We start from the raw sequence: 23,535 nt of genomic DNA on the forward strand, positions 1-23,535 counted from the left end.
CACTAAATAAGTCAACCAACCAGACTCAGAGCTGCAGACACTCCTTCAGACAAACTTACTGGAAACAACACATCCGTTATGGGAACTCAAAACAGACAGAAATAAACCCTTCAGGGAGGATCCCATAAACATTATTGAGGCTCGCATCTTTCTAAATATTATTTAAATGCATTATATTAATTCACATTGTTTTGTTAAAGTAAAAATATTTTGAACTATGTTAAAATATCACAATTAAAATTGATCAAAATGTAAACCTAAAAATTATAAGTTCTTGATATATTAATATGTATATTAAAATATTATTCATATTTATGATTAAATATACACTTTATAATTTGTATATATGTAGCTATGCCATGGATGTTCGCTTTTTATATGCATAATATATACAGTACACATAAAATTATTACGTAAACTTCATTTTATTTTACAGCTTAGTCTCTTAATTAATCATGGGTCGCCACAGCGGAATGAACCGCCAAATTATCCAGCATATGTTTTATGCAGCGGATGCCCTTCAAGCTGCAACCAATCAATGGGAAACACCCATATGCTCTCATTCACACACATACACTATGGATAATTTAGCCTACCCAATTCCCCTATAGCGCATGTGTTTGGACTTGTGGGGGAAACCGGAGCACCCTGATGAACAACCAACACCAACACAGGGAGAACATACAAACTCCACACAGAAATTCCAACTGACTAAGCCAAGGCTTGAACCAGCGACCTTCTTGCTGTGAGGTGACAGTACTACCTACTGCACCACCGCGTCACCTAAGTAAACTTTTATTATGTATTTTCATACTATTTATTTGTCTTGTTTAAGCTGGACATAGCTGGTTTTGGCTGGGCTCCCAGCCTGGCTAGGCTGGTCAAGCTGGTTTTAGCTGGTCATCTTCCAGCCTGACCAGCTAAAACCAGGCAGGAAATTAGCCTGGAAGTGGCCAAAACCCATCTAAAACCAGGCTGGTCAACCAGCTAAAACCAACCAACCATCCTAGGCTGGTTTCCCTACTAAAAAAACTGCTTAAACCAGCCTACGCTGGTTGGCTGGTTTAAGCTGGTCGACCAGGCTGGTTTTAGAGGGGTTTTGGCCATTTCCAGGCTGGTTTCCAGCCATTTCTAGCCTGGTCTTAGCTGGTCAGGCTGGGAGATGACCAGCTAACACCAGCTTGACCAGCCAAGCCCAAACCAGCTATGTCCAGCTTAAACCAGGCTGGTCAAGCTAGTTTTAGCTGGATTTAGCTGGTCATTTTCCAGCCTGACGAGCTAAGACCAGGCTGGAAATGGCTGGAAACCAGCCTAGAAATGGCCAAAACCCCTCTAAAACCAGGCTGGTCAACCAGCTAAAACCAACCAACCATCCTAGGCTGGTTTAAGCTGGAATTTTCAACTCTGTATCCTTTTATTGATTACACGTAAAAGCAAGAAGTGCACATCAGAGGGTCTAAATTATAAAACAAGTGGTGTTTACTCTCCTATGAAGAGGTTTGTTCTATACATTCATATATTTACAAAAAACCTGCAGTAACGTCGACATGTAGCAGAATAAACAACGAATTGTTGAGAAGGAGCCAGTTCTATGGTGAACGTCTCAGCTTTGTCACAAACAATAACAACAGGGGTTTGTGGGTCTGATGCTGCAACCCTGCTGCAGAAAAGTAAAGCGGAGAAAGGAAATAAAAGAGACAGAAGTGGAAGGTCTGACCTGTGAATACAGTGGCGAGCCGAGCAGGGCTGGCGATGTCATTTCCGTGGTTTCCCACAACCATTTCCTGTGAAATATTCAAGGCCTCAAAATTACAGCTTCTGTGCATTGGCAGAGACTCGCTCGCCTCTTTCATTTCGTGAAGGCTGCATATATTTCAATGGCTTTTAAAATGTGGACAGAAACAGGGGCAGGCAGCTCTCTTTAAAAATACACACTGACGGTTTATGGTGAAGTGCTGTAAATCTCGCGCGTCCGGCTCAACACTGACGGCCAAGCTTTTCTTAGGGGCTCTTTTATTTGATTTAAGAAGCGTATTTTTTATGTTTTGTCATGTTTAAAGATGATGTGGATGGTAAAAGGGGCCTCGCGCAGTAAAGACACTGAACGCTTGTTAATTAAAGCAGCTGAGAGTACTTATGTGTCCACTATGTGCTTCTTCCACCAGGGGGCGCCCGGGAGAAAAGAGCGATACTTATTTATTTATTTGTTCATTTATCACTTAATGTATTAACTAATGTATCACTTTAGGCACTTACAATTGCAATAAATTAAATGTATAAATTATAAGAGTGGAAAAAAATGTATTTAATTAATACATATAATAAAATATACAGTAATCACAAAGAAATATTACTATTTAACACTGGGAAAAGTAATTTAATTTTATTACTTGATTTTAAAAAAAAGACACGTGTAATCTGATTTTATTCCCTGTAATTTGGGTTGAAATAACTAAATATTTAGAACAGAAACAACATTGATTAGTTATTTTAATCAAAGTCTCCTTAAGTACTCTCTAATCTGTTTTAATTTACCAAATGCCGCCATCTTGTGGACATTTGGCATTGGTGCTGCATTGCAATGGTCTCTTCTATATCGATTTCAGTTATTTCACTTTTTCTAGGTTTGCAAGTGAATAAATGTCGGTCATGGAGCTTTGCATTTGATGATAATATTTATATGACTATACACGTTATTTAATGATATTTAAAGATGCTTCTTATAATTAATAGCGTTTTATGCTGCAAACCAGTTTTAATATACATTTATTAATATAAAAATTATATATATATATATATATATATATATATATATATATATATATATATATATAATTTTTATTTATAATAATATATAAAACATTTTAATTTAGAATAATTCATTTATATGAATATAATTCATATATGCAGTAATTAGTACTAAATTAACTTTGTAATATAAAAAAATAGCACGGTTCCCGTTAAATATACAAAATTGTAAATTATATTCGCGTTTGGCTGCCACCCTGTGGACAAATTGTGTAGTGCAGCAAAATCTTCCTGATCTTTTTACATTTAAATGTACTGATTCTAGAGCTCCAAATGAAATAAAACTGATCAAAATAAGTGTTTATGAGTTCATGGCATTTGCAATCATTACCATTATATTTTTCTAAAGCAGAATTTAGTATTACAGATCAATATGACAGTTCCACAATTTTTAAACTCGTATATAATTTTTTTTTTCTAAACGCATAATTAGTGCTAATCAATTTGAAGCATTTGAAGTTCTTATTAATAATATATACTTTTTAAAATGTATGTCTGCAGTATATTTATAATTATTTTAGTATATTTCCATATATATTTAGTATACTCATTATTATTATGAAAATAATATCTAATCTTGCATATTAAATACATTTTTGTAGTATTTGAAATCGACACAAACCTTGCTGTTCTTTTATTGGAATTTCACTGCCGCCTTGTGGCCATTTGTAGAAGTGCAGCAAAATCACTCCAGCAGAACCTTTCACTTTTGGTTTACATTTTATATCCACAGAAGCAGATATAAGAGACTTGCATCTGGTAATGATAAACGCTGTAATATAAAATTACTACTATATTGAACTTTTCTGAAGTAGATCAGAGCAATAAATAGAATTTTTTTTATAATAAACGTCAAGTACCATCGGCTGTAAAAAGAATTAACTTGCATTTTACTGCCAATTCACATACATTTTTTCCTCACTTTACATCTGTTTTTATGTTTGTAAATAATAATAATGTGACGTTAATAATGTTATTTTATATGCATTTAGTACTGCAGCAAAATCAAGTTTAACTTTTCCATTTTAGATCAGTTTTGTAATTATAAATAATGTGACAAAATGAATAACATCATTAAATAAGATTTAGAAATAGTCCTCATGAATGGTCATAACTGCAAACTTATGTGAACATGCGTGTAGTTGCGAAATGTTAAAAAAAATGTAAATGGTTTTGGTTTTAGTAATTATTATTAAAGCTAAATTATTATTATTTAATTTATATTTAATCTAGAAGAAATTAAATTTTGTGAGCGTTTAAAAACTAATTTCACTCATTTAGGCGTTCCTGTTATTTTAAATGCATTTTATCGCCACCTTGTGGACAGCTTTAGTAGTGCAGCAAAATCACTTGCATTGATTTTTTCCTCTTTACATCTGTTTTTGTATTTGTAAATAATAATGTGACGTAAAATTATAAACATCATTAAATAAGATTAACAATAAACGAATTAATACTTGAACTTATGCATGTGTGTAGAAGCGTAATGGAAAAAGGTAAATTAATCTATTAAAAATTTAGCTAATTTATCTTTAATCTAGAAGAAAATTAATTTTGTGAGCGTCTAAAAAGAAATTTCACTTATTCACGTCCAATTCACGTGGAGCTTCAGCGTCAGCGTCAACGCTTCCCATTCACTTTGAATAGGCGATGTCAAGCGTTGCCGAAATGAATTGTGGACCAGTCGGCATCGCTTCGGTGGTGTTGCTAGCTGCAGAAGTTGGGAAGGTGCTCAACTGTTCAACCGCAACAAAAACGTCAGCCAATCAGATCACTTTATGCAAATACCCCAGCTCAGACAGTAGCCGATTTTGGACTAATTTTATTGGATGACACTGTTGTTAATTGCGTCAGCTCCAACTTCAGACACACCCTCCATCAAGTGTTGACGTCAAGGCTGCGTGTGAATCGAGCGTCAGGTTTTACTGGCATTTTATATGCATTTTACCGCCACCTTGTGGACATTTTTTAGAAGTGCAGCACAAAATAGTAATAATTCAAATTGTAGCTGACGCTGATTGGTCAGCTTGTAATTTTGTTTATTGTTTTGAATTTCATTATTTGAATGTGTATTGGTATATGTTTGTTACTAATTTCTTTGTTTCCGGTTGGCCTGAGTGGGAAGTCACATGATTCTCATTGATTGATTTAACCTGCGAGAGTTTCACTCAGGATAGTGAGATCTCAATGCAAGCACCTGTTTAATGTTCCTGCGTATTCTACAGCTGGTTATCAGGCCAACACGGTAAACTAAACATTGTTTATATATTTTTTGTTTATTTTGATGTCCTTTTGATCTGTGTTTGTGTGAAACATTTGGTTTGTTTATTTGTTTATCTTTTAGTTTTCACGGTGTTCAATAAAGAAAATCCATATGGACATCAGTATTTGGAGTGTTTTAATAACCGGCGGGTAGTTACACAAATAAAACTGAATCCACAACATAACTGTTTTACGAAATATATTTATTATGAAGGGAAAACATCTACTGTCATAAAAGGGACCCAACAAAATGTAACAAAACACATGGACCGTCTACATTGGTGATAACGGTGTTGTTGACCTGTGCTCACAGTATCACACACAGGCAGAGTCAGTGTGGCTTTGCTAACTCTAATAAAGCAGGTAAACTGAGATCCATCCGCTCAAACGGGACGACTTCAACCCAAACCAGAGGCACAAGGACGGGAGTGAGGCGACCGGTGGCCATCTTAAAGCACTACGCTGAGTTTAAGAGCAACCCTACAAAACCATCCGACTAAAAAGAGCATCTCTAGGGTGTGCAGTCCTGTCAGTGTGCGAGTTTACCTCACAAAATTGCAACCCCGAGTTAAAACAAAGCAGTTTCCATTGCACTTATTGGGTACATGTCAGAAGCGGTGTGAACAGTAGTGCTGTTACGCTAAACGCTGCATGTTTGCTCATAATGAATAGACTGTTAAACTGTAACATACACATATCAGTATGCTCTCATGTGAGTATTTGTACACATCCGTGCAGCGAGATCCAATAGCAGCTGTTATAGTTGAGTCATGTGCTTCATAAAAACAATAATAATAATAATCGTGACTTCATATTGGCTGTTTGTGATGTGACGAGGAGAATAAATGAAAGCATGATGTCTTAAGGAGAGCACAGTGACTGATGCAGGTCCACACCATAATTAAGCAGCTGTGGGCTCTATGTAGTGCTGTCTGGAGGGATGACCCTCTGGCGGGCTGTTTTGGGCCGCTGGCGGGGCGTCGGGGGGGAGCTGCGTTCACTCTCAGACTCGGAGGGCTCGGTTTCAGCCTGTGGAGATCCGGTGTCTCCTACTAACTCCCGCAGGAACTTGAACTTGGACAGGAAGAGCTGCCACACCACGTACCACCCTACATACAGGACAGAAAGATTCGTTAATGCTGGCGTGGAAATGGAAATTGTGAACTTTTTTCTTTTTGTTATGTCTGTCGGCTTCCTGGACAAATGTGGGGCGGGGCTACAAGGTTTTCTATTGGTGGATATCATGTGATTGACAGGTTGACCCCCTCCATGCGTTAATAAACACCTATCAGTGAAGAGATGTTGATAACGTAGGATGGTGGAGTAGTTCTGCATGATATAGTAAGATCTAACATTGCGATATTTTTACATTTTTGATATACATTGCAATATGAATAAAATTTCACCATATGACGTCAAGGGCTCTGTTTTAACGATCTAGGCGCAAAGTGTAAAGCTCATGGTGCATTAAGGGCGTGTCCAAATCCACTTTTTCCCATTTTAAGGATGGAAAAATACGCTCTGCGTCCTGGCACATGGTCTAACAGGGTTGTGCTCATTCTCTTAATGAGTTAGGGGTGTGTTTTGAGAATAAACCAATCAGAGTCTCATCTCCCATTCCCTTTAAGAGTCATTTGCATTGTGGGCTTTGTAAGTGGACACACTTAATGCCTCACTAGCGAGAAAACAGTTAAACATATCATCTGCAGCATGAGGATAAAGAACGAGCCTCCTCCATTCAGCCTCTTTACTTTCTTTTCTTTACTCTTTACTTTACTCCTTTACTTTTGTGGATAAGAGAACAGTGTTGTACGCACTCCACTGTAGATACCATTAGCCTAAATATTGAAAAAAATTTTGTTAAGCGCAAAGATTTGTAAAAAAAAAATCTAAATTCAGTTCTAATATCCAGCAAATGAATAAATGAACAATAATAATGAAGTGTGGTCAAATGACTTATAGTTATATCCAAACACACGTCCTGTTCTTATGCCCCATATAGTGATGCAGACGTTTCACGACAGGTGGACAAATCTAAGCTTGTTTTAATTAAAACAAATATAAATCTGCACTGATAATAATAATATTAACATTATACATATGAAGATTGCTATGAATGAACTGAAAAAGCCCCCCTGACATGAAGGAACCATGGAGGCAGTATTTTTTTTTAATTATGTAGAAAATACTCGTCTCCTTTAAAACAAGACGCAGCTCCGGTGTGAGCTGATTGTCCTGTCAACAGATTCGGTAAGTGTGTGCGATCAGCGCCCTTTCTTTGTTCATTCAGATGGCAAAGTTATAGTTTGTATGGTCAGCAGAACTCTTTCAGTGTTTAAAGACAGAACTTAGTCAAAATGATTTCTAAGTTACTTAGTTTACAGTGCGTTAATATCACTACAATATTGAAAGATCCGCTGTAAATGCTGCTCTCTGGGTGTAAACACTGTAAGCAAACATTTGCCGACTGTCGTGTTGAATTGTCGCCACATTTTGTGACAGAATTGTCTACACACTGTAATGGAAATTCACTTTTAGATGAGCTTTATATATTGGAAACTTGTTTAAGACTCATTTTTAGACGTGCGTGTATCTGTGTTCTCCATATGTTCGCCATAAAACCTATGTGTACATTTTTATACATAACTATATTTCTCCAGGTGCGTGCTTATCTGGACTTTGTGTTATACTAAGAATTTCCCTTATCTGACTATGTGGGGGTGAACACATTTCTTTTCTCTGGGTACGCATCACTGGAAGTTATGGTCTATACAATTTATGGACAAATAGCACGAACGGGAGAAAACGCCTGACGTAAATGCAGATTAGGCCTTATTGGGAGTTGACCTCGTAAGCAGTACAAACTAGATAAAGGGTGAACACACTTTGCTTGAGTATCTCACTCTGCAGAAACTGTTGTTACTGTATGATTGTGATCTTCTTTATAAAGAATAAAACTTTGAAAAGACATCCTGGGTAAGACTTTGTTTCTTGACCACTGAGAGAGCCTCCTTAGAGAAAATAGCCACTACAACACACACAGCTTTCTGACCTACCGAGTGCATCTGAGTTACAGAGAAATGCAGAGGCTTTTTTTCTCTTATAATCCCCTGCATGTGTGTTTGTTTTTCCTCTGTCCGCAGCGCGTGCCTAAATGGCAACTCACATTTTTATTCAAACCCTGCCCATTTCCCTCCTCTGACAACTTTTTCCAAACTATAGGTGTGAAAAGATACTGCTGAAACGGGGGGGGGGGGGGTTTCATGGCTCTTTAAAGGGTCACGAAACACCAAAACACATGTTTTGAGCTGTTGACAGTCGTATATGTGTCCCACACTGCTAAAAACACTATTAGGACACCTATATTTCACTAAAAACTGTAAATTGGTTGTTTTTGCGTTTTTTCAAGCAAATTTGTACTTCCGGTTTGAAACTAATTTTTGAAGCTGCGTCACGGCCATGACATAATAGCGTGTATTCCAGCATGCAGACTGGACGTCTGTGCCTGAGTGTGTCTTATTACGTCTTACAGTGTGTTGCATTAATGCATGAGTAAGGCTTGGTTCAAACCAATCAGCGCGCTCTATTGTGCAACTTCATTAATATTCATTGCTGTCAGAGTGTAGACGGCAGAGACGCCACGTTGTGTTGGCAAAACAAGCGTGAAGTGTTGCTTTTATAGTTTGCTGCAGTTAAGTTTCGTTTTCATTTTCTCTCTGTGAGAGCTCAGAGTCACATGTGGATTAACAGTGTACGCTCCGCTCGACAACAATAACTTACGTGTCTAAGGAGGATTACTGTTTACCTGAGAGCTGTTCTCATCTGCAAATGCTGAGATCTGGATTCGCTTGTAGTCTCCTCTTAATAAAGACGCGGCTCTAGTTGCTGTGGATTGTCCTGTCTCTACAGATTTGGTAAGTGAGCGACCAGTGCTCTTTGTTTATTCAGTTTGTATTTTATTCGTATCAAACAAACTATTGAGTGTAAACAAGTTAGCACTACAACCAAACTATAACCTCGTGTTGGATTTGGTGACCGGAATAACATACGCGGCTTTCTGACGCTACCTGCCGTGTGCATCTAAGTTTCCGGGAAATGCTGTGTTTTTTTTCTCTCATTCGCCGTGCGGTATCAAACATTGCATGAAAAATAAACGCTTACAGCAGATCCTCGAATTAAATATCACGTTTGTCGGGAGGGACATGAATGAATTCCCTGAATGAAAGAGCCAAACTGCAGTTAAAGTCCACCATTTAATAATTTGGCAAATAATTCGACTACAGATGTCCATGTAAACACAGTCACTTTGTCCGCTGTGGTTGTGTGTTTTGACTCTGAAATTCAGCGCGCCCAAATAGACACTCCCACACCATGCCTCTTTTCTTTCTCCGACACTCCCCCCTAAACAGAGCTGGACACGCCCACTTTGCTGACTTTTTCCAAAGTAGAGGTGTGAAAACACCCTGCTGAAACGAGGGGGTTTCATGGCCCTTTAAGAGCTAAAATGTCCACATATGTGGCCCTAGGAGGATAATCCAAACTCAACAATGTATATATCCAATGTGATTATTGTGAATGAACACATTGCGATATTGATGCTGAAACGATATATTGTGCAGCTCTAAAGGGAGGTTGTGTTAAAACGTTTTTGAAATAAACGACCCTTTTTGGAGTCGCCTGACACATCTTGTTTGCAGCCAGTCTGTGCTGTTTGCAGCATATTTCTGCATTTGCATGTGTTGTGAGAATCTGCTTGCCTGTGTGTTGATGCGACATCTCACTAAATAAAACTGCTTAATTCTCTTGATTTGAATTGCTCTTCTTCAAATCACACACACACGCACACATACAAGGAGTGGTGTGTTCAGTGCAGTGACCTACATAGATGACATGATGACAGTTCAGCACAGCACACACTCATGTAACAGTGAACCGTACAGTACAGAACACCATTATTACTGTAACTGTGTCCACATGCGGGTCAGTCAGACAGACCTCGACTCTCGCAGCAGAAAGCAGACGTTGGTGCTGTAATCAAACCTGCTGACAGTCAGAAATGCTGCTCTATTTCTGCAATGCCTGACTGACTATACCGACCACATTCTCACAAGGCCATCACTCAAAACGCTGCAGAGAAAATCCTGTAGCTGAAGGTGGGACTCTTTTCTCAGAAATGTGACAAAGTTCATGACTATAAATCATCTCAATGAGGAAGAAAACAGCGTGTTAGAGCTCACAGAATCATGCAATGCCTTAAGAAAACCTACCACACTGATGTAGGCTTATGACGGTTTTAGATTTTCTTGATGAATTTAATTACTGATGCTTTTATCACTGTTTACATTGCAGAAAAATGCTTTTCCTATTTAGATTTGCTGTCTTGTTTCTAGCTCACATATCTAAAAATTCTTAAATCAAGAAGCATTTGTAGACAGGCAAAAAATATTGTCTTGTTTTCAGAAATAATATGTCAAAATTAGGTGAGTTTTTCTTTAAAAACAATTAATAGGATAAGCAAAATAATCTTGCTTTTCCTTTTGACATTATGTTTATATTGCTTATCCCAATGGCAGATTGAGGTAAGCAATCCCTGGCAAAAGTCTTGTCGCCTATCCAACTTTTAGGAACAGCAAATAATAACTTGATTTCTAGTTGATCATTTGGTATCAGAAGTCGCTTATGAAAGGCAAAGGCCTCTAGATTACGCTTATTTTACCACAATAAAATATGATCATGTCTTGATTTTTTATGATTTAATTAGGACAGCAAGGTCTGACTTTGCTTAGACAAAAGTCTTGGCACTGAACAGAAATAATGTACAGTAAAGAATATAAAGTTCTGCTGCAGTGGAGACAGAATGAATATTGTGTCTGACTCCATCATGAGCTTGGAGGACTGCATCCATACATCTCTGACATGACTCAAATCACTGATTAATAAAGTCATCTGGAATGGCAGAGAAAGTGTTCTTGCAGGACTCCCAGAGTTCATCAAGATTCTTTGGATTCATCATTAATGCCTCCTCCTTCATCTTACCCCAGACATGCTTAATAAGGCTCATTGCTGGTGACTGGGCTGGCCAATCCTGGAGCAGCTTGACTTGTTTTGCTTTTAGGAACTTTCTAATAAATATCTAATAAATATGTAAGACTTTCTAATAAAGTTTCACTAGTAAATATTAGCTAATGCATTAAAATCAACAGTAAGGAAAAAGCCAGATTTATTATAGTAACTGTGATTATTAGCTAAAACAATTTTCGAACTGATTGTTATTTGTCATTAACATTTAATAAAACAATTCAGACTTATAATCAAATTACAACTAAGATATTAACGTTTTACTAGGAATCTACAATTAATAAAAACTTTTGTAGATTTCAGTTTAGTTAAATCAACTAATGTTAACAGTTGGAGCAACATACAACAGTCCTATTAACAGTCACATCATTTTCAATCAGTATTTCAGCATGTGGTAGGTCAGATTAACACGTGAAAGGTCACGTTAATGAATCAGGTCTCCTAGCATTTTGTGCTGTTATGAACGTCTCTGCAAATGCAATGTGAATATCCTTAAAAGCACTCTAAACACATGAATATCAACAGTCTACATATATGTCTATATTGATGACAACAGTATTAATAAGACACTGTTATATCATTATATAAAGGACTGCAGGATGCTTTTCTGAGGCTGTTTGTGTGTTTGATTTGCTCACTCACCGAAGAGCATGAAGAGGAGGACACATATCAGCGTGGCTACGATCACCAACACTGTCAAACCAACACTCTGCCACATCCTCCCCTTCGTTCCTATGAAGAAAAACAGCTTTGCATCTGTGTGTGCTCTATAAACTAAACGCATAATCCAAAACAATGCCAAAATAATTGTGTAACATATTATATTCTAATCCTGAGTGATACTATATAAACATTTAAAGGCAAATTATTAGCCCTCACATGAAATTTAAATACTTTTTCAAATATTTCCCACATGAGGTTTAACAGAGAAAGCAATTTTTCACAGTATTTGTTATTATATTTTTTCTTCTGTTGAAAGTTGCATGTCTTTTAGTTTGGCTGAATTAAAAGCAGTTTTATTGTTATTTTGTAAAGATGAATATTATTAGCAACCTTGCTAAATGTTTTTATTGGTTACAGAACAAACCACTGTTGTCCAATCACTCGCCTAATTAACCTATTAATTAACCTAGTAATGCCTTTATATTGCACTTTATGCTGAATACTAGTATCATGCAAAATAACTGGTAACCTTATGTACTGTCATCATGACAAAGGAAATATTAAAAACTATTACGTTTAAAATGCATTGAAAAAAATCTCTGTATCACTTGGGTAATATCTGAGAAAAAAACTAAATCACAGGAGGTATAATATTTTTGTACATAAATTAAGTGACCACTTAAAAATTCTCATTTTTGAAGAAAAAAAATGTTAAAATTGTAATTTATTATTGTCTTTTTTTTCCAGAAATTAACAATCAGGGATAAAATGCAAAATAACACTTTCTTAACTCTTCTGCATCACAACTTTGGTATTGTTTTTATCTAAAATTAACTGTAAACATGTCTGTAATAATGTTGTTTCATGCTCTAAATTACAAGTTTATATTGAATGAAAATGAAATGTCATTAGTAGTTTGTAGAATATTAAAAAAAAGGTTTTACTTAAACTATTGATAATCAATACTATACTTAACATTTCACTTACATTTAATGTTTACATTAAAAATGTATGTGTGAGCCATTTTCAGACAAGTCATGTTTAAAGAACTTTAATAAAATTTGTTGAATTCGATGTTGATAATATTCAAATGCGGAAAATTATGAAATACTGATCAACTGTGCATTATTTGTCAGTGTTATTAAATAAGATTTATTTGTAAGACTTTTCATTTAAGAATTTCTCAATTTTCTATTCAGCTTTTGACAGCTGAGTACAATTATTAAAAATAAAATCATAAACAATTTTATTTTCACATTTAATTCAAGCACTTTCAAAGCCCTATGTTTGTTTTTCTAGGCCTTGAATTCACTTTCATCAAGCCTGGAAACCTTGAATAAATGTCAATTCTAGTTCTTTTTCTGAAACATGGGACCCATTTATATATATATTTTTTTTTCTGAATATGCGAGTACTTCTACAGACTGTCAATCTAAGCCTTAGGGTTTTTCAATTGCAGAGTGAATTTAATAAAGTATATTGTGTAAGTATCACAGGTATATGTTTTTAATTTTAGTTTGTTTATGGGTTATTGCTAAATGTGAATGATCCAACATTAATTTTATTTTTGTATGCATATATGCATGCATTTTGTATAATTATATGTATTTTCCATTTTTTATTACAATTTTTGTGTGTGCAATTGTAATTTCCTTTTGTTTATGGGGAAGGGTTGGGATTAATTTTAGTAATTTATTTACATTTTACTGTAAAACTGTTCAGCCATTTCTGTAAAAGTTTAATAAACAAATTAAAATAATAAAATTTCAAAAGCAATATTATTTGCGAATTCTAAATTGGCAAATCATATTAGCAGCCAATGACTGTTAAAGTACAACAATGTTCACAGTCAACATGTCATACATGCAATTTCTGACCGAATATTCAAAGTGTCGTGGTAAACAATATAATATATAAATTGTCACTTAAACAAATGTGCTATTATAAACCAAACTTTACCTCAATCGATAAGCGTCGTGCAGATGAAAGTGTTTGTGTTTATTATGATCAGATTTATGTTGAAACTTACTGTCGTTCACTCCTCAGTCTTCAGGCCGATTCCCGCGGGGACGGAGGCCGGTAGCGCGTGTCATGAAGCGGCCGAGAAAACTCTCCTTATCTACATCATTGCGACATTTACAGAGAAAAGAGAATAACGAGAAAACACCGACAGAGAGATCCCGAGTCAACAACACACACTCAATCTGAAGATGAGCCGGAAGTGCTCGCTGATACTTTTCCGCCGCGCGGTGTTCTGGGAATTGTAGTTTTGTAGCTTCATGTTCATCTGTTTGTGTTGACATTTTTTTTTATAATATTATAACTTCACTCATCAATTTAAAATAATTGAAAAATAATACCATAAACATTAAACAGCTTTAGCCATGTTTGTTTCATTGGATTATGCTTATCTTTTCTAATTCGTTCAGGTTGGTCAGGTTTACTTTTCTCTTTAGTGTGCAGATTGACTTACATTTTGTTTTAAGTTCTATATATACTGTAAATGTTTGTTGTATTGTTTTTATATAATGATTTTTTTATTATTGTCGTTTTTTATGTAAAGTCTACCAGGGACGAGGGGCCTGTTTCAGTAAGGAGGTTCAAACAACTCAGAGTTCAAACTTGATTTACCAAGAGATTAAAAACTCAGAGTTTTGGGTTTCAGAACAGCGGATCTAAGTTAGGTCAATCAACTTGAGTAGACCAGCTCAGAGTTAAGCGCGCACACCGTGACTATAAAAAGGCATTATCAATGGAGCGCAGATATTACGAGTGATCATGGCAACATCTTAAAAAAAGAGATCAGCATTTCTTTCCCCAGCTGAACTTGATGTGATCATGCAACGTTATAGCAAATATGAGTGTATATATTTTTAAAAAGAAGCAACCATCAGTGAAACAAAGACAGTCAGCCTGGGAAAACAGCTGCTCAAGTTAATGCCTAATTTGACATTTAAAATATTTAAATATTTAAGTATAATAAATAAGTAATGTAATGTGTGATGTTTATACATTTTTTCTAAACTTTTATACACGTTTATCAGTTTTAATAGATTTAATAGTGCACTTGTGTGTGCCTTTTTTCTTGATTAAGTGATAGAGGTTGATATAACATTTAGAAGGTAAGCAGTACTAAAAATTATTTTTAGAAAGAATAATAATCCCATTAATCTAGTTACAGTACATGTCTAAGGTCAATTAATGTAAGCTAATTATTTATTGTTCTGTGTGTGACTAAAAGGTAGGCAATATCTGTTTCCATCCAAATATATTAAATAAATTTATGTGCAAAACTGGAATATTGTATAAAAGATGCGAATAAGGCAGCGTTGCCATCCAACGAGTCAAAGAGAACAAAATCGTCACTTCCTGATTAACTGGCGCCAAATATCAACAGTAAAAACAGAATTTACTGTGATAGAAGAGCGTCAATTATTTATTTAATAGCCTAAATGTACTTGCGCCTCAGAAGACAATGAACACTTGGGGGCGTTTGAAGCCATGAGACGCAGAGACTCCCGATGCTCGTAGTCTAATTATATACACTAATACTAAAACAGTTAAGGCATTTTAGAATGACTAAAACAACATTTAAGACGTGGTACAGTGTGCTCAGCCTGCTGGTTTGTCCATTCATACACATTTTTATCATCATATGAAGACCTTTTTTTAATGTACTAGTGTAATTTGTTCAGTAAAAGTGTTTCCATCGTAGTTTATGCGCATATTTTCTATCGAATAAAAGTTTATCCTGCTCAATTTTGCGTGTTTTTATGCATATTTTCAAAAGTTAAGTGCATCATGATGTTTCCATCAATCGTTTTTATGCGCATATCCAAAATGAGCATTAAAATAGGTGTGTGGAGACGTAAGGCTAAGGCGAGAATTACCGCTTTGACTTTAAAAAAGGGGAGGAGACCGACAGAAACTCAGAGTTTAGAGAATAAAACGTGCTCCTGACCAGGTTAGATTCACAGAGTAAGTTACCACGGTAACTGACTCTAAGTTAGTTACCTCCCTTTTAGAAACAGGCTTGACTTACCCTGCTTTCCCGAGTTTAACAAACCTGCCATTTTGAAACGGAAAACCCAGAGTTTCTCTCATTTCAGGGTTAAAATACTCTGAGTTTTCACTTAACCTCCTTTCTAAAACAGGCCCGAGGACGTCAAATTAGCTTCATATATGCCCTATGTACACAACATTAGTTGTTTTTGTATAACGGTCAAGTGTATTGTCTTTGTTAAATAAGCAAATAAAAATAAAACAAGAACACATTAAAATGAAATATTCGGAATCTGCTTGTACATGACACGGCTAAATTTGTGAATGAGAGAATGAATGAATGAATTAATGGATTAAAAAATTAAGAAAATGAGATAAATGATCCTGTGGGTTAGCATACAGGAGACAGCATACAACCAAACACGGAGTAAAACTGCAATAAATAAAAAGAATAAAATGCATCACTCTATTTGTATGAATCAATGTGTGTTTATTTAGATTCTGTAATTACTCCAGTTTAAGCCATATTTTAATATTTACATGGTTTTCTCTGGTAGATGAGAAAGAAAATTACACTGCATGTGGATTTAAAATATGCAGCTAAATACAACAGACTGGAACAAAATATAAAAAATATTTTTTTTTAAACATTAATTATATAAATGAGTTTTTTTATCAAGTTTCACTAATGGTGAAAATTTATTTATTGTAATTGACAGGTGTGATGATCAGAGGAGCTGAGTTTTTACCGTTATCATTAGGTTCTGGGCTGAAATATGGGTAGAGTATATCAGTGAAAGTCTGACCAGTGAAAGAGTAGATATTAGAGCTGGACTCCACATCATAAAAGGAGACCAAACCCTCCTCATAATCCACAAACACACCGACCCGCTGCGGCTTCACTTTCAGAGACAGAGAGACAAGAGAATCAGCACAGGCTTTATATTCATTCCCATTCCTCAACCACACAGTCCAGAATCCATCACTGGGACTCAGTATGAACTCTCCCTTCCTGTCTACAGATTCTCTGGCCACTCCTAAAGTCCAGTCAGTCTTTTCCTTCACCTGCACCTCATAATAAAATCTCCCTGAGGAGAATCCCTCCTTTCCCAAAACATCTTTATATGTATCAAATCTCTGTGGTGTGTCTGGGAGTTCCTGCTCAATGTCTCCACATGTCACTTGTTTTCCATCATCAGACAGGATGAGATATGGATTAGCTGTATCAGGATCCAGAGTCACATCCACTGAGAAAACACAGAATATAAATCACAGTTTCACAGTATAAAGTCTGCTATCTGTCAAAGTCAACTTCAGCACATTATGTGCCAATATTTAAACATGAAAGAGTTTTGCCAATATATGCATTAAATGTAGCAACAGTCAGATATACATACATGCAGTACTAAAGTGTCACACAAATATATAAATATGAATATATGAATAGTGCTATTATTATTATTATTATTTATTATCTAATGTGGTACTGCACATACATTTTGTAAAAATGAAATATTATTATAATAGCTACTAGGGATGTAACGGTATCAGAATTTCACGGTACGATAATACCTCGGTATGAATGGCACGGTACGGTATTCACTGAGTAATTTACAGGAAAAACAAAACTAATGAAAAGACTCGAAAAAAGTGCCAAAAGTGTTTATTTACATTCGCACTGAACATATCAATGACATACAAATTAGCCATCTATCTGTAAGTTTCCAAACAGGAACTTCAATTTTTCAAGTTTAATAACAAAAAAACTATTAAACCATATAAAAAAAAATAAAGTTTCAATTTAGTATTGTTGAAAACTCATCACATTCAACATTTAATCACTCACTCACTTAGATAGAGATGGGTTTTTAAGGAAAATTATCATATAACTATAATCTGGTAAAGCTGGGATCTCTGGGCATGTCCCCTGCAACAGGAAACAGAGACCCTGGGACAGAGACCCTGGGACAGAGAGATATGATTTAGCCAAGGTTGACAGCAGTGGGTAACGCTGTGCATTGTCTTTCCACCACTTGAGAAGACAAGCCATGAGTGAGATAGAGGTCTCTTTGCAGTACAAGTCAATGTCTGCATCAATCTAACAAGTGTGCTGTGTTCTGCAGTCCCCATGACTGTTTTTAGTCGTATTCCTCGACTTATATTTCACCACAGTCTGGCAGTGCCTGGATATTGTTTTTTTTCTTAGTCTGTCACCTTTTCTCCTTTTTCGTATCTTTTTAGAGAGAAACCGAAATGCTTCCACACATCCGATTTAAAACCCGCTTTAGGTTCGATCATTTCCAGCTCTTTTTCTTCCCCGCTACTAGCAGCACACTCCATTTCCGCATTACTGGATCTGTAGTGACAACAGACCGCAAATGATGATGGCCACGCCTAGGCTGATGGGAATTGTAGTTCCCGCTACCTCCCGTTCACTTCATTCGCTTAAGCAAACTTTTCTCAGAAATATAGTTTTATTGAGTCATGCGTCTACGGTAATATTAAAAAAAATACTATTGCGATATGACGATATTTACAATATTGTTACATCCCTAATAGCAACTATTGTAATAGCAAAATAGCTCTAAATTTACTGATATTTCACCGCATTCATGAAGCAGAGAGTGTATGAGTGTAAACTAGTGTAGTTCAGCACACTGTACCTGCATACTGCTGCATCCACTTCAGCTCTGCAGACACTGATGACAATAAAACATGAGGAGATCTTTAAGATGTTTTCATCTCTTTTTCTGTGCTGCTCTATTGATTTGCACATAGTTGTTCATGTATGCTTTTAGGACAGCTTTTGAAAAATACCAATGGAACATGTGGAAATAAACATATTATCTTTGACAAGCAATTAACGTGACTGCAAGATTAATTTACTGCATGTTTTCTAAAATAAGAGATCATTCTGACATACCAGTTTGACTGAGTTTCTCCTCTACAGTGTCCTTCAGTTGATCTAAAGCTTTTCTCAGAGTCTCCAGACTATTATGGGTTTTCAGACTGATCTCATTCCAGTTCCTGGTGTCTGTAGGTCTTTGCAGTGATGAGTAACTCTACAGCAGGAGAGAGAGGAGAAAGCCTTCAGCATGCGGAGTGTTCTGGTGTGTCATTGCTCAGAGAGATGTTGACTGACCTGTAGGAGGTGGAGGTGATCTTCAGTGTGTGAGAGCTGCTCCAGCTCAGTGTTTCTCATCTTCAGCTCAGTGATCTCCTGCTCCAGCTCTTCAATCAGCTCTTTCTCCTGTTTCTCTGCTGCTTTCTGCTGCTCCTCCATCATCTCCAGCAGTTCAGTCTGACATCTCTCAATGGAGCGGATCAGATCAGTGAAGATCTCCACATGAGCTGCTTTCTCCTTCTCCGAGTTTATCTGCTCAAACAGGTCAGACAGAACATTATTAGTGGAGTTTGCTGAGACAAGAATCTGTGCTACTGTTACTCATACTGCAGTGTTTTAGAGGGGTTCAAAATTCTTAAATTGGAGATTAAATTTAATCTTGAACCATTTTGCACTGTTTATTTTATAGTCTTTGGTCTTACCAAGCATAGTGTGATATAATATACCTCAGTATATTAATAAACACAATATAAATTCACATATCAAACACTTAAATGCCATTTGGATAAAATGTATGCTCTCTTCAAACTGTATTATTATGCCATGGCTGTTGCTCAGTGAAGTGATTGGTAGTCTTTAAAATGAGAGTTATTTTTCAATTTAATTTAATATCCTGATTACACAACATAAATAAAATAACACATCAATATGTCAGCAAGGTTCGTAATATTTTTGCGTCCCCTTAAAACATTTCTGTTGTTTATTCATACATTTTCTTGTCAGCTTAATCCCTTTATTAATTGGTGTTACGTGCATATTTGTATGCGTTGTGACCACCTTACTGCACGTTTCTTCAGTTAGCGTTGTGACCAATTTGCAACAGGCGTGCTGTCAAATTGATGAAGATCATTCCTTTATTTGCTGGTGTTTTTTTTGTGACTGCATGTACTTTCTTAAATTGCTCTTGGCCACTATACAAATTAGAACAGAGGTCTTAAATGAAAATAGAAATGGGGAGAGCTTATAACTTTCAACAAGGATTAAACAGTCAATAAACTCACTTTTCTGACTCCTGCTGAGTGTTTGACTTGTTGAATCTTCTTGATTCTGTCCTGGATCATCTGCTGCACGTCTTTCTGTGTCTTCATCAGTTCAGTCTATAGACAGAGAGCCGAGTCAGCCGACACATTTACAATAACAGAGATTTATGGTCATCTGGGGAAACTTGCATCATGTTTTCATACTAAATATACTCAAATAATTTCCCAGACATTTTCAACAAAATTTGTGTTCAGTGGGCATCTAAAAGATGTCTAAATTTAAAAGGCTTGGCGAAAATGCCCAACACTAGAATGTTTATCAAATACACAGTTTAGACAGACTTCACATGTGTACTCATTCATTTCTGTGTATTTGATAAGTAGTCCAGTTTTGGGCTGTTCTTATGGGCTAATTCTTATTAGATTTTTACAGAAAGCTTATATTAAGCACTATTTTAGCCAAGACATTGGCATAGACTTCTTTTAAACATAATATGACCCATACAAAATCAGCGTTTACTGCATCTACCTTCTTCTCTTCACTCTCCTCTTGTACAGGAACAGTGTTGTGATTTTTGTGGTCGGTCACAAGGCAGTACAGACACACACACGTCTGATCGTCTCTACAGAAGAGCTCCAGAGGTCTGTCGTGTTTCTGACATATATAGTCCTCCAGATTCCTTACAGGATCCATCAGTTTGTGTTTCTTTAATCCTGCCACTCTCAAATGAGGCTCCAGGTGAGTTTGACAGTAAGAGCTCTGACACACCAGACACGACTTCAGGGCTTCCAGCTTTCTGTCCACACAGACGTCACACACAACTTCAGCCTTTTCCTCAGGCCTCTTCTCCTTACAGTGCTCTGAGATCTCTCTGAGTGTGGTGTTAATCTTGAGATCAGGTCTTTGTGTGAATGTTTCTTTACAGTATGGACAGCTGCAGGTCTGGCTGTTGTTCCAGCACTTATTCAGACAGCTCCTGCAGAAGTTGTGTCCACATGGAGTGCTGACCGGATCAGTGAACACCTCCAGACATATTGAGCACTGAAGATCCTCAGACAGTGGATTACTGGAGGACATATCTAGACAGAGAAATCACAAATCTTTTTCATTAACTGCAGATTAAACTGATTTAATTACATCTCCCAAATAAGAAAAAGGTTTTCTTTGGTCATTGAATAATGACCTGAAAGTATTTGGTCTTGCTTTTGTTGCTGTTGGTTAAGATTCTTGCTTCTCCACGTAGCCCCCTATCAAAAAAAAAAAAAAAAACAGAAATGCATATTTTATTCATGCACTACATAATCTGATCAATTGATTTTAATGCATAAAATGTTATAAACAATCTTCAGTTTATATTTCTATCTCTTACCTGACAGTTTCAGATGTCCACAATAATCTCTGGATGACTCTTGGCAATTCTGTCATTTAAAGAATTGAGGTAAGTTTCTTTGTTGAGGCAAAGTTGGTTTTATATTCACATATTCAAACTTTCTCCTTAGGTATTATTTGCAAATTCTAAATAGGGAAATTATATTATCTGTCAATGTATATCAAAGCACACCATAGTCCACAGTCAATGAAATAATGCTAATGTTATTTTGAAGTCATACTTACATGAGATTTCAGACCTCATATTCCAAGTAGTGTGGTAGGGACCATTTCACAAGACAAAATTAACAAATGTGTGAATATAAAACCAACTTTACCTCAATAAGTTCGTTTTAAATTCACACATTTGGAAATTTCTCCATAATATCATTATTTCATAATAGTATTATTTGCTTATTTTTAGTGGTGAAATAAGCAGCTAAAGACGTGAACATTGTTGTACGTAACGTTAAAATAGCGCTAACAATGTTGTTTGGAAGTCATACTTGCATGTAATTTCAGAAAGAATAAAGTAACGTTACCATGGTAAACAATATAGCGACGGTATCACAAATTGTCACTGAATGAATGTGCGAATATAAAACTAACTTTACCTCAGTGTTTAAAGACGTCCATTTTAGGCGTTGTTTCAAGTTAAGTTTCGGTTTTTCGAATAAATTACTACGGCGTCAGAGGTCGTCCCAAATTATCACGTGTACGACTTTTTTCATTCCTGGAGTTAATCCGCTAACTACTCATGAAAGTTGACGCATAAACACAGCAAAGTCCTATGAGCTCGTAAACTTCCGGTACTCGCCACTAGCAGCAGAACAAAGATTTGAATCTCAACCAACCGAATGACAGACGTATACTGACGTCGCTCTTTTGATTCCTCTCATAAATCCTCTTTAAAAAATATTTCTGACGAATATATTGTGTTGTTGATTAAGATAGATTCACTTTCTCTGGATCTCACATTAAATATAAAGTGATTAACAGTATGCAAACATAAATTACTTTTGCGTTTTTCTTTCTTTCTTTCTTTCTTTCTTTCTTTCTTTCTTTCTTTCTTTCTTTCTTTCATTTTACAACTTTCTGTAAGCCACTGTGCTCAGTTAATTTATATAAATTTATAAGCAGAGTTTTGAATTAGGCTAGCAGCTCGCTTCCAAAGGTTTCCAGTAGAGGCCGCCATTTTCTTACAATTGCATGTTTTCATCAATGCTACTCGTTTGGACAAGGTGCGTGATTCTATGCTCTTTAGAAAGACTAAACAACAGGACAAAAAAATTTAATTTCCCTTTTTTTAACTATACCATTGTTTATGTGTGGTCTTGTTTTTATTTTTGTCATGAAGATTCCCTGCGTAACCTGTTTACATGACATCTTACATTATTGTGCTATCTGGCTGACACTGTAAAACACAAGAAAGACCTCATTAATTATTATATGAACTTTCTGTATTTTCTGTCTTATATTCTGTTTCCCTGCTGAAAAAAACAGCTTAAACCAGGCTGGGCTGGTTGGTTGGTTTCAGCTGGTTGGCCAGCCTGGTTTAAGAGAGATTTTGTCCATTTCCAAGCTGGTTTCTGTTATTTCCAGCCTTGTCTTAGGTGGTCAGGCTGGGAGATGACCAGCTAAACCCAGCTTGACCAGCCTAGAAAGACTGGGAGAAGCCAAAACCAGCTATATCTCCAGCTTAAACCAGGCTGGTCAAGCAGCTTTTTCCCCCGGCAGGGTTCGGAAACTGGCCTATTCTGCATGACTGAAGCTCTATAAATGACAGTGTTCAGCTTTTCCACATGTGACTGCTGCTTTTCAAATTATGGGTTGCACTTCCTGTTTGGGGAACTTCCATTCAAAAGAACTGAAACAAATAATTTAGAATAAAAGTTGTTCAACAAAGTTATCCATATAGACAGTGAAAACTATGTGAGACGTATTTGCAGCTGTGCTTTTTTATTTGACATGAAATTATTATTATGCTTGGTCTATTATTATTTAAGCATGTGGCATACAGTACATTTAACATGTCCATAATACTGCTGTAGTGTATAATTCATGCCAAGACGGACATTGACATTTGTTGATTCAAGCTAATCCTTAATAGGCACTATGTTAGCTAACAGCTACAGATGTAAACAACAAATCTGAGCCTCTGACAGAATCTTTCATCTCTCTGTATGCTTGAGAATGCCTGAAAAACATCAGTGTTTTGTTATCTACAGCAGCAGATTTGCCTAAAGTTT

At 36.1% G+C, this 23,535-nt stretch overlaps 2 protein-coding genes and 1 long non-coding RNA gene across 8 annotated transcripts in view; all 3 read right to left on the reverse strand.

The window, feature by feature from the left end:
- Positions 1-1,744, reverse strand: part of LOC137488460 (uncharacterized) — a 112,943-nt gene extending 111,199 nt beyond the window's left edge. The window contains exon 1 of the long non-coding RNA XR_015516375.1: positions 1,718-1,744. This is a non-coding gene — a long non-coding RNA (uncharacterized LOC137488460). The remainder of the gene's footprint in view (positions 1-1,717) is intronic.
- Positions 1,745-5,256: 3,512 nt separating this feature from the next.
- smim13 (small integral membrane protein 13) lies at positions 5,257-14,055 on the reverse strand. 2 transcript variants are annotated; one of them, XM_087293828.1, is made up of 3 exons: positions 13,771-14,055; positions 11,791-11,915; positions 5,257-6,179 (listed from the first exon to the last, which is right to left on the reverse strand). In XM_087293828.1, exons 2-3 carry the CDS (start codon positions 11,864-11,866, stop codon positions 5,989-5,991), a joined length of 267 nt encoding a protein of 88 aa, XP_087149954.1. In that variant the 5' UTR covers positions 11,867-11,915; positions 13,771-14,055; the 3' UTR covers positions 5,257-5,988.
- A 2,227-nt stretch (positions 14,056-16,282) lies between these two features.
- Positions 16,283-22,078, reverse strand: btr22 (bloodthirsty-related gene family, member 22). 5 transcript variants are annotated; one of them, XR_015515652.1, is made up of 10 exons: positions 21,901-22,078; positions 21,533-21,546; positions 21,288-21,336; positions 21,102-21,165; positions 20,447-20,997; positions 19,939-20,034; positions 18,956-19,189; positions 18,737-18,875; positions 18,477-18,616; positions 16,283-17,060 (listed from the first exon to the last, which is right to left on the reverse strand). XR_015515652.1 is itself a non-coding variant. In XM_087293818.1 (10 exons), exons 5-10 carry the CDS (start codon positions 20,993-20,995, stop codon positions 16,513-16,515), a joined length of 1,602 nt encoding a protein of 533 aa, XP_087149944.1. In that variant the 5' UTR covers positions 20,996-20,997; positions 21,102-21,165; positions 21,288-21,336; positions 21,533-21,546; positions 21,901-22,078; the 3' UTR covers positions 16,283-16,512. The 5 variants fall into 5 exon arrangements, 3 of the variants coding, with proteins under 3 accessions (XP_087149944.1, XP_087149943.1, NP_001410830.2); XM_087293818.1 differs by having other exon boundaries at positions 18,477-18,512; XR_015515651.1 differs by lacking the exon at positions 21,533-21,546.
- Between the last annotated feature and the right edge of the window lie 1,457 nt (positions 22,079-23,535).

This window comes from Danio rerio, chromosome 19 (genome assembly GCF_052040795.2).
Source record: "Danio rerio strain M-AB ecotype USA chromosome 19, GRCz13ab, whole genome shotgun sequence".
Taxonomy (NCBI): domain Eukaryota; kingdom Metazoa; phylum Chordata; class Actinopteri; order Cypriniformes; family Danionidae; genus Danio; species Danio rerio.

Bases quoted from the DNA above. Each gene is read 5' to 3' on its own strand.
- smim13 (XM_087293828.1), bottom strand. From the start codon at position 11,866: ATGTGGCAGAGTGTTGGTTTGACAGTGTTGGTGATCGTAGCCACGCTG. The intron at 6,180-11,790 runs GTGAGTGAGCAA...TCCTGTATGTAG, and splicing joins CCTCCTCTTCATGCTCTTCG to GGTGGTACGTGGTGTGGCAG.
- btr22 (XM_087293817.1), bottom strand. From the start codon at position 20,995: ATGTCCTCCAGTAATCCACTGTCTGAGGATCTTCAGTGCTCAATATGT. The intron at 20,035-20,446 runs GTAGATGCAGTA...CTCTGTCTATAG, and splicing joins AGGAGAGTGAAGAGAAGAAG to ACTGAACTGATGAAGACACA. The intron at 17,061-18,476 runs GTACAGTGTGCT...GTGTTTTCTCAG, and splicing joins GTGGATGCAGCAGTATGCAG to TGGATGTGACTCTGGATCCT.